This window comes from Penicillium citrinum, assembly GCF_028827155.1.
Source record: "Penicillium citrinum strain IBT 23319 chromosome Unknown utg000003l:1.0-4596430.0:1.0-4598250.0, whole genome shotgun sequence".
Taxonomy (NCBI): domain Eukaryota; kingdom Fungi; phylum Ascomycota; class Eurotiomycetes; order Eurotiales; family Aspergillaceae; genus Penicillium; species Penicillium citrinum.
In genome coordinates, this window is record NW_026622688.1 from 3,072,907 (window position 1) to 3,088,236 (window position 15,330).

At 48.4% G+C, this 15,330-nt stretch overlaps 7 protein-coding genes across 7 annotated transcripts; 3 read left to right on the forward strand and 4 right to left on the reverse strand.

The window, feature by feature from the left end:
* Positions 1-114: 114 nt before the first annotated feature.
* N7469_004369 (hydroxyisourate hydrolase) lies at positions 115-645 on the reverse strand (the record flags this gene model as incomplete). The annotated part of the gene is made up of 1 exon (XM_056643289.1): positions 115-645. The coding sequence occupies one exon, from the start codon at positions 643-645 to the stop codon at positions 115-117; it is 531 nt and encodes a 176-aa protein (XP_056502701.1).
* A 637-nt stretch (positions 646-1,282) lies between these two features.
* Positions 1,283-2,458, forward strand: N7469_004370 (ArsA family ATPase; the record flags this gene model as incomplete). The annotated part of the gene is made up of 3 exons (XM_056643290.1): positions 1,283-1,672; positions 1,744-2,333; positions 2,416-2,458. The coding sequence occupies 3 exons, from the start codon at positions 1,283-1,285 to the stop codon at positions 2,456-2,458; spliced, it is 1,023 nt and encodes a 340-aa protein (XP_056502702.1).
* A 2,028-nt stretch (positions 2,459-4,486) lies between these two features.
* N7469_004371 (uncharacterized protein) lies at positions 4,487-4,980 on the forward strand (the record flags this gene model as incomplete). The annotated part of the gene is made up of 3 exons (XM_056643291.1): positions 4,487-4,603; positions 4,679-4,720; positions 4,783-4,980. 3 exons carry the CDS (start codon positions 4,487-4,489, stop codon positions 4,978-4,980), a joined length of 357 nt encoding a protein of 118 aa, XP_056502703.1.
* Positions 4,981-6,043: 1,063 nt separating this feature from the next.
* Positions 6,044-7,516, reverse strand: N7469_004372 (eukaryotic translation initiation factor 3 subunit E; the record flags this gene model as incomplete). Its single annotated transcript, XM_056643292.1, has 3 exons — positions 6,044-6,062; positions 6,126-6,320; positions 6,393-7,516. 3 exons carry the CDS (start codon positions 7,514-7,516, stop codon positions 6,044-6,046), a joined length of 1,338 nt encoding a protein of 445 aa, XP_056502704.1.
* Positions 7,517-7,750: 234 nt separating this feature from the next.
* N7469_004373 (mitochondrial 54S ribosomal protein mL49) lies at positions 7,751-8,625 on the forward strand (the record flags this gene model as incomplete). Its single annotated transcript, XM_056643293.1, has 3 exons — positions 7,751-7,886; positions 8,093-8,484; positions 8,575-8,625. 3 exons carry the CDS (start codon positions 7,751-7,753, stop codon positions 8,623-8,625), a joined length of 579 nt encoding a protein of 192 aa, XP_056502705.1.
* Positions 8,626-9,472: 847 nt separating this feature from the next.
* On the reverse strand, positions 9,473-10,828 carry N7469_004374 (uncharacterized protein; the record flags this gene model as incomplete). The annotated part of the gene is made up of 1 exon (XM_056643294.1): positions 9,473-10,828. One exon carries the CDS (start codon positions 10,826-10,828, stop codon positions 9,473-9,475), a length of 1,356 nt encoding a protein of 451 aa, XP_056502706.1.
* Positions 10,829-10,901: 73 nt separating this feature from the next.
* Positions 10,902-12,461, reverse strand: N7469_004375 (ARID/BRIGHT DNA-binding domain-containing protein; the record flags this gene model as incomplete). Its single annotated transcript, XM_056643295.1, has 1 exon — positions 10,902-12,461. One exon carries the CDS (start codon positions 12,459-12,461, stop codon positions 10,902-10,904), a length of 1,560 nt encoding a protein of 519 aa, XP_056502707.1.
* Positions 12,462-15,330: the final 2,869 nt, after the last annotated feature.

Genomic DNA, 15,330 nt, shown 5'->3' on the forward strand with positions numbered 1-15,330 from the left:
TTACATGACTAGTTACATACTATGTACTATGTAGAACCGTGTGTATTGAATAGCCTAACTTAAATCGTTCCAGTATGAGACCATTCTATTCAATTAATTCTCTGTCCAACCATACTAAGATCCCCGATATGTAGAGTAGTTCCAAGGGCCCAGTAACACTGGGACATGGTAATGGCGCCAGCCCTCTTGGCCCTCTTGACCACGACCCTTAACGGTGAATTTGACCTCTACTTCGGGCCAGAAGCTCTCAATCCCCTGGGCCTCATACCAAGGCCCGACCTCAAATCGTACGGACCAGTTGGTCTTGCTATCGGCATTCGGTAGCGCAGACAGGACCTCAGGGACCGAGCTGGATGCGCCGGCGGGTGTCCACTTCGCAACACGGCCATCGGCGTTGGTCACGGCATGGTAGGTGATGGGGCTGGAGGAAGAAGCCGGGGCGGACAACAGAGTCAGTGTCACGGGGAGGTTTGCAGCCGGAGTGCCAGACAAAGTGTTGAGGCAGTGGCAGGTAATAGGATCACGGGCGGCCATTGTGGTGGGTGGTTGTTGGAGGGATGTTCTTGAGGAATCAAGTTGCTGTTGGACAAGGGCGAGGCGGTTGGTAATGCGGCCTTGTTCGGATTCACGGCGCGAATTGTCCATTCAGATGAGGGAAATGAAAGAGTTAGGGAGTTTTAGGGAAATGGTAAAGAGAGAAAGGAAAACCGCGGGGGAATTGCGTTGCCATTTCTATGGACCATTTTGCATCGGAGGGCACCGATAGATGCGGAGGATGCCATGCCAGGACCAAGACTGGTGGAGCAGTCTTCGGGCAAAATAACTTTTGATCTTCTATGCCTATCAAGGTTATCTTGTTCCCTTTGAATTGTAGTTCTATGTATTTGGCGAGAAACTCAAGAAATAAGTGATCTGATTGCAATATGTCTCTTCTAGGTCATCCAGCGATAACTGGCGAGTGTCAATGAATAGCTAGCTGATAGTTGGTTGGAAGTTAAGTATATGTGACGAGAAAAAGCCGGAGGGACAAAAAGACAATTCTTGCTGAAGAAAATCGATTCAGAGTCCATCATGTTAATAAACGACTCCAATCATCGCTGAAGCCTCCAAAGCAAACAAAAATTGAAAGAAGGTGGCCACTTTGGCTTGTCTTGTCGAACCTTCTCGCTCGGTTTTGCGGGGCAGATCATCCAATCCATTTTTGAATAACAACTCCAACTCTTCCATCATTTTTTGACATCCACCCCCCCCCCTCCTCCACATTCCGCCTTTCTCCCACAAAATGTCCTCTGCCGTTGTTCACAATGATGATCTTGATATGGAGCCCACGCTCCAGTCGATTTTGAATCAGAATACTCTCCGCTGGATCTTTGTCGGAGGCAAAGGAGGTGTGGGTAAAACCACCACCTCGTGCTCCCTCGCCATCCAACTCGCCAAAGTCCGCAAATCCGTTCTCCTCATCTCTACCGACCCCGCGCACAACTTGAGTGATGCTTTTGGACAGAAGTTCGGAAAGGAGGCTCGCCTGATTGATGGCTACACCAACCTTAGTGCCATGGAGATCGACCCCAACGGTAGCATCCAGGATCTCTTGGCCAATGGCGAGGGCCAAGGTGAAGACCCCATGGCTGGACTAGGAATGGGTAATATGATGCAGGATCTCGCATTCAGCGTGAGTTCAAGACAATATTCCTTGTGTGGATCAACTTTGAAAGTCACTAATAAACAATTTATATGGTTTAGATTCCCGGTGTTGATGAAGCTATGTCTTTCGCCGAGGTCTTGAAACAAGTCAAATCGCTCTCCTACGAAGTTATTGTGTTCGATACTGCGCCCACCGGCCATACCCTGCGTTTCCTTCAATTCCCCACTGTCCTCGAGAAGGCGCTGGCCAAGCTTTCCCAATTGTCGACTCAATTCGGTCCGATGCTGAACTCGATTCTCGGAGCACGTGGAGGTCTACCCGGCGGACAGAATATGGACGAGCTTCTTCAGAAAATGGAGTCTCTGCGCGAGACTATCAGTGAGGTGAACACACAATTTAAGAACCCGGACATGACCACCTTCGTCTGTGTCTGTATTGCCGAATTCTTGTCACTCTACGAGACCGAGCGTATGATTCAGGAATTGACCAGCTACAACATTGATACCCACTCTATTGTCGTCAACCAGCTGCTCTTCCCCAAGGATGGAAGTAATTGCGAGCAGTGCAATGCCCGCCGAAAGATGCAGAAGAAGTATTTGGAGCAGATTGAGGAGTTATACGAGGACTTCAACGTGGTTCGCATGCCGTTACTCGTTGAGGAGGTCCGTGGCAAGGAGAAGTTGGAAAAGTAAGTTAAAATCTTGGCTATGGCCGATAATCTTTCTCTTTCTGGACTCTTACTAACTAGATGTTTCTTTTTTGCATTATAGGTTTAGCGATATGCTGGTGCACCCCTATGTTCCCCCGCAGTAGAGGGTTAGCTTTGAGAAGAAGTGACGATATGCAATTGCAATGAATCTTACACAACGAATGATGAAAGACTAGAAGATAATCTATACCAACCTTTACATTGTCACTTGGAATTGTATATTTGAGCACTAACAACACCCTTTGGATGTAAATATAAAATCATATATGAAATCTTTTTAGCGAGGTGTTTTGAGGGTTGCATATGTCTTTATGGTGACTTGTCAATGTACAAAGCTCCTTAGTGCTAGGGCGATGGCTTCAAGTGATGGCTGTTATATCACAGTTCTATGATAGTCGGGACGTTGATCGGCCAGAATAAGTACAGTAGACTACTATGCAGGATGTAATTGGTTCAATAAAAAGTGTCAATAATTTCTGAAAGGACATCCTCATTGTGACTCGTCAGCTATAAGAAGTAATCTGCGAAGCAGCTACAAACGACTGCACTCACTTTTGAGTACTGCTAGTACTATGGCCCAGGATTTTTATTCCAATTAACCCTTTGGGCTGCTCTATACTTGATAGAGGCGAGACAAACCGTGTCTCGCAGCAACTAGCCCTACGAATACCGGTAATCAATGCCATGCATGATCAAGTCACATTTACTCCGGCCGGATATTGAATGTCCACGCTCGAATCCTCTCCAACAAGCTACTGATATCTAAATTGGTACTGCCCAGTACAATACAAATATCAGTAGCTTAAGCTCAGGTGAGCTTCCAAGATCAGAGGTGCAAGTCCCAATTGGTCTCTGTGCATTTGATGTTAGCTGTGTCATTCCCCAAGACTGCTACATCACATAGACTTCCCACTCTCCCTCTCCATGAATTGAACCAATTGGTCTGGACTACAGTTACCATATGTTCGGCATCGGATAACAGAATGAAACAACTCCCGCCGAGATCTTTTTCATTCAGAATCAAAAGACGCAGATATATCAGTTGCAGCACAGTTCGGGGCCCCACAGCCCAGGGGCATGTCCATGGTGCCACGACATCACCGCAGCAAGAAGCCAATTTGACGCTGCAGCGAAAGAAATGTGCGGTGAGGCCATTGCGTTCATGAATAACCAAGGATATCAAGGTAAATCTTATCCACTTTGCATGGTCTCCGTGCGATTGGGGATCGTAATATGCTTGGAAGTCCCTGAATAGGTATGCTGCGTTGTTCTCTGCATTTGACCACCCATTTGGACTGGTCCCCCTTTCATGTCTTCTTCTGCCACCTAGCCTCACTTTGACCTTGGCTGGAGCCCGGGTTACTTGAATTGTTGACATACGATGAATGAGATGGCCAGCTCGGATCTCATTTAGTATTTGAGAAGGAAAGGGTTGGATATCGTTGACGGATGGAAGTGAGGCGGGCATATTGTGCAACCCTCCTCGCTGGTTTTGTCTTGTCTCTCGCGTCCCCGACGGTTCCGATGGGAAACCATTGCTTCCTGGACAGCTGGAGGCATTAGGACTGGTTCGTTCCTGGACGAAATGGCGCGACCCATTGTTTTCATGCTGTGCGTCCCCATTTTTACTCCGTACTATCGCTTGCGCCGGGGCCCGTGGAGAAGGATGTCGGGAAATTTCCGTTGGTCGCGTTAGCCTACAGCCGTTCTTTATTCGGTCGGTTGAGATTGTGTATCCAATGAACCAAGCTACTTTTTTTTGGCTCTCGAACAGAATGTGTGGTTGAGATTGTGAGATCATCGTTGCGCCCCCTCATAAAGATCTGTCGTCGAAGCACTGCAGCTCCGGTTGAGGCTTGTCTCATTTGTCTCTTTTTGAAGGGGGCATGGTAGCTTTACTCACCGTAGGAGGGGCCGATGACTGAATAGGAATACTCATTTATTATTATTTAAATCCCATTTGTGATCCTCGAAGGTTGCAAACCCCGGATATCAAATAACTCTACCAGTGTCTGTTTCATTCCTTTCCTACCCGGCTCACAACTCAACTGCTATTGAAAAGGCATACATGCGAAAAAAGTTAAATATATGAATATAAATCTTTGTGTATTTTCTGTCAATTCTGGTATACAATGTCACGAGTTCAACAATACTGGTTGCCGGGCTATGGGCTATCTCGACACATCGTTCTAGGGCACATCCACTACTTCCTTGGTCCCTCCGCATCTGTTAGACCATATAGTTATCAGGTATATTAATTTTCCTTTTCCAACGTCTATCACGGTTAACCAGTTCTAACCAGATGTTTTTCTATTATATTAAAGGGGCGAGAAGGTTACCTCATCGTCGGGGTACCAATCACACGGGTCTGTCTGTAACGCAGAAAGAAAAGACAGCAGATAAACCGAGCTGACTTGTTTTCTCGTAGGAACAAATCGAAGACCTTGCAAATATGTCTCGAGAATATGAGAAACAAGAAGCTCTGCGGATGTCCCATCAGAATGGTACTGGGAACAACAATGCTAGTGCACAGCCCGCGGAGCCATATATCAACGAGATCATCCCCGTGGATCCATCCAGAACGCGAAGACGCCCCGTGGAACCGGACTCCCGAAATGGTCGTTGAGAGGATCATTCCCCAGGGTGTGACTGACTGTCCTGCTGGATTCGAAGCTTCCCAGGATTGCTGCCATCAATGAGCCATTGTAATTTGCCTTCGTTTTCTTCTCGTATCCGTGGAAGCCTTGCCAGGGGTTCACCTTCAGGAACATTAGTCCATGGACTTTCAAACGGAAAACTGTTCCTGGATATTGTATTCCTTGGTTCTTTCAATTCCGTGGATGTTTGGACGCCACGATTCAATCAATTCTAAGGATTACCATCACAAATGAGAAGAGGCACGCATTGGACAATGAGGCTTGGAAGCAGGGTCGAAGGATACAATTTGGGTAGTTTTCTTTAAAGATACCCTCTCTGTTTTTGTTGTGGTGCTAGTATATCAGGATTTGCGAAAAATCTCCATCCCGGGACATGAGAAGTTGCCAATCACTCCCACAGGATCTAGAACTCATTGCAAGGATGAAGCCCTCAACAGAGCTGAATCTACTAGTCTTGATCTTCTCTATTATTTGTTTATGTTTAAGCATTCTTTTCTAAGAGACTCGAGGGAACATATTGTCAGACATCATTTTGCACTCATCTCTATAGGCCATTCGTAACAGCATAGATCCATCAGACGTTTGAGGACGTCCCAAACATGTCTTCTACATAAGCCCCAGTCGCTTTTCTTTTGCATCAGGCGCGCGGGGATAGCGCCGTGAGTCCCTCGTGGTTTCTTTTAGACCTCCCCTTCTCTGCAAAGGACCATCAAAGGGTCTTATTTTGCACACAAGAAAAATAATAAAAAAAGACCAAAGTGAAAAAAAAGTATCTGACGACAGAGAAAGGGAGAGATATAGGGAAATGGAAGGAGACTGTGGACTAAGGAGGTTAAAAATAAAAGAAAATCAACAAAAAAGTGTGGACCACCAAAGAACGCCAGCCGGATGCCACTCTGCGCGAAGTCCCATTCTCCTTGGAAAGACCGTGTTGTGACATACACGGAGGAGATCAGTATGGGATGGCAGAAAAAGGGGTTGATAGAAACAAGGAAGAAGTCGGTTTTGGCATCAGCTCATGGAGGGGTTATTTTATTTCGCAACAGCGGAGCTATAAATCATGTTAGCATATAATGTCTTTCTACAGAGGATAAACAATTGCATAAAGTCTTACCTCAAGACTTGAGTCCGGAAGAAAGCACCCTTTGTCTTCTCGATGACCTGCTGGTACACCGATTGCGGGGGGTGGTTCATGATAACAGTACCCTCCTGGTAATCGATCTTGGCATCAACGCGGGTGTCACGGATCAGGTTGACGATCCACTTCTCACCCTCGTCCTGGTTGAGACCCAGACGAGTGGACAAGTCCCTGTGAGTAAGGTTAGATATCATGTGACTTGTCTATATAATTTCTGATTCCTTTCCCTCAAAGGAAACTTACTTAATGTCGATCCGCTGGTGGATCTTGCAGTAGCTCTCGGAGATGAGGTGACGAGCAGCCTCAACGAAAGAATCGGCGGCGGAAACAAGGAAGAAATCGCTGCGCAGGACATCCTCGGCCTCGCCAAGCTTCTTTTGGGCCTCCTCGAAGTCGAAGTCGACGTAGAGAGCCTTAACGAAATCGGTGATAGGATCGGTGTACTCGTAGTCCTCCTGGCGAACGACACGAATCAAATCTTTCAATTGCTTCTGGTAGGCACCGTTGTGCTTGTGGGGGCGGCTGCGGTTGGTGATGACGGCGGCGGCAAGATAACGGAGGACCCAGGGGCAGCTGGTCTGGATGGTGTTGATGTAGGCGGGGGAGAAGAAGAGGTCGGTGAGGACGTCGCGGGCGGGGTCGTGGTTAAAGAAAGGGAACAGAGACCAGTGAATCAACCAAGAGCGGTTGGTGAGCTGACCGAGAGGGTTGTTGAAAAGGCGGGTCTCAATGGAGTCCTTAACCTTTTGCACTTCCTCCATGGCACCCTCCCAGTTGGTGGTCAGGATCTCAGAAGCAAGACGACCCCAGGTGGCGGAGGCAACCTTGTCGTTGTCGGTAGACAGAACACGGAACTGGTAAAGCAGCTCAGCGGCATTGCCGTAGCTGCCACAGCTGTACTGGAACCGGCCGTAGTCGTACAGGCTGTTAACCATCTCGTTGGTGACACCGTGCTGCTCCTCAAGGAAGCGCAAGTTGGCAGCCTTGTCACTGCGCAAGTTGCCCACAACCTCATCGTCTTGCAAAAGTTCGGTGATCTTCTCACTCTGATCCTGGTAGTGTTGCAGCTTGGCCAGAACCTCCTCGCGCTTCTTGACAAACTCGTCGGGAATAGAGTCGGAGTTGTTGATCTCCTTCCACAGATTGGCAACATAGTCGGTCATATTGGTGTGCTTAAGCAACTCGTACTTGGCGCGGGTGATTTCATTCTCGTCCTCATCGTTGCCGGCGCTGAACTCGAGCAGCGGGAAAACCAGGTGGCGGTCGAGATATGGGATCAGGCGGGGAAGTAAGTCGTACTGAGGGGTGACATCGGTGGGATGAGTGCCGCTTAGCATTTCGGCGGAGGGAGGGGCGTTGGCGGCCATGATGAGACTCAGGGTGGTTCAAAGACACGAACTTCTCCCTCTTGGTTGAGTCTTTGAATTTCACAATTGTGTGCGGGAGGGTCACCATGCGCTAAGCCACTTTGGGTAGAAAGGCGGTGGCAGAATTCGCGCGCGAAGAAACCTGCTTCTCCTCCTGCGGGCAGTTCTGTTGATATCCTCCAGGTCGACCTCTTTCTCTCCCTTTGCCAGTCCTGCCCTTTTTCAGACCCGAGGATGGCGTCTATTAGGCATTCGACCTCGGTCGCTTCGGCCGTCTGTAAGCAGACTGGAAACGCTCGCGTGGCCCGGCCCGTGGCTTCCGTACAGACATTCAACTCGGCTTCAGTATCTTCAGTACGAGCTGCAGCTTGTGAGTATATAATTATGCTTATTTTACGTTGCCCCTTTTTTGTCGCAAACAGTATCGCTTCTGTCTTCTCGGTGCAACCCGCAGTGTACAGAACACGCTGTGGTAGCTACAGATTACCCGTCAGATATCATGCCATCTCTCACTCGAGCCAACTATAAAAAAAATTGCAAAGTACCTATTGACCAAATTCCTTTTTTCTCAAATAGCTCCTCTTCTTCAGTCATCACAACGCCTGTCCTCTATCTCCTCTTCCCCTCTCACCATCCATCAAACCCGCACGTTCTTGACCCAACTTCGTCGCCAAGCGCAGGCTCTGAAAGAGCAAGTCCCCTCGACTCCGACTATTCCCTCCAAGACCTCCAAGCCAGCTCCTACTCTTCAACTTAACAACCTTCCATACTTTGTTCGTCGTACTGGATCCAATCAGCTGCCCGTATACCTTGTTACAAAAGCCGGCGGCACCAAGCAACTCACCAAGATTCAAAAGACCGAGGGTGACTTGGATACATTGCGGACTGACCTCGCCTACACTCTGGGCGTGGATCCTCGTAGTCCTGATGTGTCTATCAACCGTTTGACCGGTCACATTATTGTCAAGGTACATTTTCTCCGATTTGAAAATATTCTGCGGGCTCGGGAGTTTCCCGATCTCTTGAACATCAAAGCTAATTGTTATTTGCATCTATAGGGCTGGCGCAAGCCTGAGATTGTGAAGTTCCTCCATGAGCGTAACTTCTAAAGAACATTTCATAAATCAATCATACTTCTGCGCCGTCACGACTGAAAAGTATCGCAAATACCCTATTGCGAGCAGAAAGACGGGCCCATCCCGGCTACGCGAAAGAATCGCAGCAGGAGTGCAAAGCACAGGAAACAAAAAGCATGTGAAGAAGCGATGATGAAGAAAAGGAGAAAGCAGCAAGTCCTATCATTTCGGTTTGTCCAGGCCTCGTGTTAGTTGAGCGAGCTCATCCTCTTCCTTAATTCCCTCTTCCCTTGGTGTATTTTTTAATCTTAGTTATGGGGTCATTTCTATTTTTCTTTTCTTTACCTCTCTACTTCAATTATGCCGGTGTCCTGCTTATTTTGTCTTGTTTCTTTTCTCTGTGGCCCTCTTCTTTCTGGCGCTTGTTTTGTTCTCTTCTGCTCTTTTTGAACGTGCCATTCCTCTCTGTACAGTACAATGATTTGACGGGTGCTGACCCTGATTCTCCCAATTGAATGATTCAAGCATCGTCAACTATTCGATCCACGTATTCAGTACATTGATTCAAGACTACAGAGATAAGTGAGATATTATTCAGATCTCTCGCATTCAGTCGAGGGTATTTTGAGATTGTACACAGGAAGACACATAGCTCGCTATCTCACATGGCAAATCCAAGTAAAAAAAAATAAATAAACATAAAACAGGATGAAACACTCCATTTCCACCGGCGCCCAAGATACCAAAACTAATCAGGCTACTGCCCAGAAACATGAGTACAAATGACATGACAGAAATCGAGAAGAGAGATATCGTAGATGCTGCGTGCGAAGCGGCCAATTCATGCCCATGCAGGAAGAGATTCCACCTATGTCACTCCTTACTCAGCGAGTTGGGCATAGCTGACAAGTTGACGTATAATATTGGGATCCATGTTGGGAAGTAAGAGCGCTCCGAGAAGACTCTCTTTTCGAGGGGTGATCCCTGAAGGAAAGCATAAAGAGGAGGATTTGTCGACTTGTTTCGTCTTCTCAGCAAGGCGGCGTAAAATGGCAAGTCCCCGATGAACAAGTGCCCCGAACGCATAAGCTTCTGGCTCCTGTGATCGTTGGCGCATGTTGATATGTGGGAGGCGGTCTGTGCACAGTGCGCAGGACAGCCGGAGAAGATGAATTGCAAACCCATCTACGGATCCGAGCCAAAGCTTAGCCATAGGCCCGTCAGCAAATGAGGTGAGAACGTCGGCGGCTAAAAGGCCTTGTAGCAGGAAGACTTTGCGAGCATCCACGACGCCCAGGGGCTTGTTGTGAGGAATACAGGAAATGGCAAGTCCGAATGCACGGGTAAGAAGATCTGGTTGTGGCGGGGTAGACCCATCTCCAGAGAAGATGGCGCTAAAGTAGGCTCGGTTGGGGTCATCTCTCGCAAGTAGCTTGGCGAGACCATCAACGGCAGCGGGGGTATACCGGTGAATAGAGGGATTGAACTCTGAGAACATAGCTTGACCTGGTTTGGAAGTTGGCTCGGGCAATGGTGAAAATGCCAAGAGGAAATGCAAAAAGCTGAGCATCTCATCCTTTCCAGGTATTTGCATGGAGTGGGCCAGGTTTCCCATGAAGACCACGGCATCTTTCATTAAGTTCAACGTATTTTGTTCACGTCGAAGGAACATCTTCCGGGTTCCAATATTGCGGAAAATACCAGCAAAACATTGAGTGACCGCGGGAATACCCAAAACTCCAAAATTCGACTCGCTAAAGGAGAAATTGCGAAGAATTGTCGTGACGCAGATAAGTCTCTCTACTGCTCGGTCCAGCTGATACTCAAGGCTTCCAAACTCTGGCACGTCAGCAAGCGAGGTGTGTTCCGAATGACAGCCCCTAACAACTTCCTCGTAGGAAGGTAGGTGAATAGTATCTGATGTCTCTGGAATGTTGTCTGTCAGGAAATCCACTTGGTCTTCCGCATAATCAATCAAGCTCTCCACCAAATCATCACAATTTTCAAGAGAGATTTGCAATTGAGGTTCACAAGAAATAGTTGCGAGGGTATCCAGAGAGACACGAATCTCAGAATGAATACCAGACTTGAGACACATAGTGAGAGCGTGGATATCAATCACGCCCAGTTCGCTGAAGCTTGGCACTTCTGGCCGAAGCCTTGAGATATCATCACCAATCTGATACATTTCATCCACAGCAATAGGGCCATGAAGGCGTCTTTCTGTTAGAACCATAGGTTTGAAAGGGTCTTCTATTGGTTTCTTAACGAATTCTTCCGGTTTCGGCTCCGGTGGTCCTGCTTGCGTTTTAGGGGTTGGAGGTACAGCCTTTTGTTGTTGTTGCTGTGGCGAGGGTGCGGTGAATTGTGCATCTGGCATAGGAGCTGGGGGTTGAGAGGGTCGTGAAATACTGGACCGCTGTCCAGAATGAGACTTGCTCTGGCTTCTGGCCTGCGTTGGCGTAGCGAAACCATTGGCCTGGGGGGCATGGGGGGTTGTGGGCGACGGGGGTGTTATTTTGAGGGGAGTGATTCATCTGTTGAGATTGCTCGAAGCTCTGGCCAGATTTGACGGTAGGTGACTGGAATTGCTGCTGCTGCATGGCCGAGGGATCACTGGGCTGGCGCGGCATACCACCTTGTTGCATTTGATCGAATTGCTTCTGCTGCGAACCAAGGTATGCTTGTTCGTAGGGAGCCAAATTGCGCTGATGGTAGTCCCGCACTTCTTGTGCTGCAGTCGGAAATTGCATCTGGGGAAATTGGAGCTGCTGTGCAACCGCAGGCCACATGTTCATCCCGGTCACCTTTTTAGAACCACCCATCTTCATAACTGTTCCATAAAGTTGCACCAAATTGATAGGGCGACCGCAGATGATCGGATTGGGGTCAAAGGGGAGGTTCCTTGACATCATGAACTTGTGCAATCCGCGTAAGAACATTTCAGGGTTATTGGGCTTCGCCATGTTCTGCTGCATTTGACGGATGGCTGCCATCTGCTGTGGATTAGCCATCGCGTTCATGCCACCTGCGGGGCCGGGACGTCCAGCCATTTGCGGGTTCATGTTCATCTGCTGGTTGGGCATTTGTTGACCCTGCATTTGTTGTTGCCCTTGCTGCATCTGCATAGCACGCAGTCTTTGTTGCTGATGTGCTATAGCTTGGTGGTATTGCCCGGCAGGCATCTGTTGCATACCATTGAGTTGCTGTGATGGCATTGAGGGTGGATTACCCTGGTTCATCCCCGGGACTTGCTGGAATTGGCCAGGCATGCCCTGAGGGAAGGCTTGTCCAGGCATGAAATTATTGTTTTGAGGAGTGTTGACGCGACTACCATGATCTGATTGTGATGGTGACATGTGTGAGCCACCACCAACATGAGGACCAGCAGGAGAAAAGGGACTCGGGGATGCGGTTCCCATCCGAACGCTTCCTTGATCAAAATCTTGTTGCATGATCGGTGACTGCGTTACATTCGGGGATGCGGTTTGTTGTTGGAGATGTTGATAGGGGGTAGGGTGCTGCGGGAACTGTGCCGCGCCATTGGCAGCGCCCTGGTATCCAGGGAATGGGACTTGATGAGGAGTTTGCGATCGCGATCCGGTCACGCCGCCGGGCCCTGGGCGCGGCGACATGGTCAAACCATCTTCTGGCCGAGGTCTCTTAGATGGAATCACCTGGTTGGGATTATGGAAGCCCGGAGAGGCATTTCGTGGCACGCCATTGTTGAACATGCGTTGAAACTGATTAGGATCCTGAGGGGTGGGAGAGGCGTGAAGGAAAGCGGCCGAGGGATCTATCGTGGAAGGATTGAAAGCCCCATTCTCCTGGCCAGGGATGTTCGAGGCGTCGGCGAGCCAAGCGTTCATGTCGTGCGATTCTACCAACCCATCTATTCAGTCAGCACACGGGCAACAAGGGCGACAGAGATAGTGATCAGGAGGCGGCGAGCCATCGTCGCGAATTGGACTTGAGGCTTCAGAATCATCTCGATCATGCAGCTGGAACAAGAACCAATCGACCGATGACTTTCCCCGGGTTTGCGAACGCGTCCGGTGGGGATGTTTAGGGTGTGCGCGCTCGGTTGTCGCGACACGCTCGAGAGTGGCTCAGCCGATGGGAAGGAGTCATCTCCCCATCAGAGAATAGAGATGGCCAAACGTGACAAGTGGATCGGGGAAGGGAAAAAAGAAAAGAGCTACATACCGACGAGATTAGATCACTCGAATTCCCGGCTTGTGAACGGATGACTAGATCCGATATCCGTAATTAGCAGCTGGGAGGGACAATTGGACGGCAACGAGGTCGAATGGTCACGTGTTGTTGGTGCCCCAGGCCACGAAGTCACTAGGCGCGACGGGATGGACGGGGCCAGCGTGAGGGGAAGCAGGAGGGGGGTGTGGCAGGGCAGATCAGTCGAGACTTGGGGGTGGGAACAAATCCGAAGAGGAACTGCTGATCTTAGAGGCCACGATACAAGTGACTTGTTTCGGGCCGAGCCAGAAAGAAAGGCAGTGCGTCTAGACGAAAGGGGGGGGGGAAAGGAAGACTAAAGGAATGAAGGAAAGGGGAGTGGGGATGGGGAAGCAGTGCGTGGCAGCAACAGAGGCTGCCAGAGCCAGAAAAAAAGGAAATAAAAAAAAAGACGGTATGAAAAGTAAATTGCGTACCTTCAGAGGAGTTCCCCCAAAGGCAAAAGCAGCGCAGTTAGGGATGAAAGGGTGGAGGCAAGAATTGGTAAGGAGTGAAAAATACTCTCGCGCGGGTACTGACCGGGAATGCTCTTTACTTTGGAGCTGGTCCTGGCTGGATCCCCCCCGTACCACCCCATACCGTACCGTATTTTGTCCCGCATTTCTCTGGTGATTATTTGGACTCTTTGTGTTAGTTTGTTCTAATGCTCTTTTTTCTAGGTCAGTTTAAATCAATATGTGAGTACTTTTTTTTCTTTATTTCCTTTGGTGATTATGGCTGATCCGTCCATAAGTGTATGCTTCGCCATGACGTTAGTCACGGGGCTGTTCTCGGCAATCTCTCGACCGCCCCCTAAAAGAGATGATGACACGCGGAGAAAATGAAATTCAGAATAACATATCAATTATTCAAAAAAGGGAGAGAGGGAAAAGGAGGGGAATCTTGTGTAATTATTTCGAGAATCATCATAGAGACGGAAAGTTCAAAGACTCATCCCACGTTCGTAAAATAGCCCAGCTCGAAAAAAAGACCCAGCCCAACGGTCTTCGCCTAGTTCGGTTAGTCTCTATAGTCTCCATTCCTCCAAGTTGAGTAGAGAGCCTGGTAGCGGTGGGTGATCTCTAGTCGGCACATTGACCATTTTGAAAGGGAAAAAGAAAGATCTGTGAAGTATATAGGAGGGAGAGGTGTAGAGGAAAGAACCAGTGGACTTGGGATAACCTAAATGGAAGAAGAGGCCCAGAATCGGGCATGGTAGTGGGCGTCCCTTCTTATATAAAAAGCTCGGGCTAGCGTCTGATAATCATGACGAGCATCCAATTCCCCGTCACGAATAAAAAAAAAAAAATTCAAAAGCGGGACACATACATAGAATAAAGAAGGAAAATAGAAAAAGAAAAAAGGAAAAAGGAAAAAAAAAGCCAAACTAACTACACATAGAGATTAGCAGACAGCCCCCCGCCAAGAGTGGCCCAGGTTCCCTTCTCACTCGTGCAAGGATCCGAGTCGATCCGCATGGGAAAACTGCGATGGTTCACTGTGCCTGTCCCACCTAATTGTGGCCCGGTTGGCTCCACCACCGTGATTGGATCCTGCTACTCCATGGCTCAGGCCTAAGCGGGCGTGAAATCGGTATTTTCAAGTTAATGACGAGGTTCATTTCCTCGGTTGGCACAAGGAATCCGTGGAGAATCAGCTGTGTCGGCGTGTCAACGTTACTAGTGTTGACTACTCACAAGACTGACTAGTACAGTACTAACTAGTGGTAGATACAGATCAACCCAACGACATAGTACTCAGCATCAAGTCGGGCAGAGGATGAGCTGTCTCCCAAAACTTTAAGAATAACGATGAACACTATGTATGTACGACGAAGTGTGATTGGGACTCGGACCCGCGACATTCAGCTCGGAAACGGCCTCTCCACAAACTTGACATGGCCTCCTTTCCTTTTCTTCCTTCATCTTGATTGCTGGTCTCCTGTTCAACCCCGCAAGGTGTCACCTGCCTATGATCAACAACTATGAATTTGTTATACGCCCGGATTATAATGACTCTTTTAGACAGTTCCAAGGGGCAGCTTTCGAGAAGTGGCATTTCGTATTTGAAAGCCTCTATGATTATGAGATCCACAAAGGGGTCTCCCAGGGATCAGGGATCGATATCAATTTGAGCCCGAAGGCATGTATACAAAGATGGTCTCACTGTAGGTATGTAGAATGTGACCAGTACGTGGAAAGACGATACTGAGGTTAGAACAACATGATAACTAATACTTTTTTAGGACAAGATCACTCATTGTTGACTTAGGCTCGTAGTACAAATGCAATGGCCGACCAAGTCCCATAAAGGCATTTACTAATACTGAAGGGAGTTATTTGCCTAGTACACTGATATGATGAAGTCAACAAGTGTAGTTGGATGTGAGAAGTATACACCCTAGGCCGACACGATTATTATGTAGAGCCGTCCTTAGTTTCCGACCCCTTAAGGCACAACGAATAGTTCAGATATATGATTAATAGCTTTATTTACACAAAATCA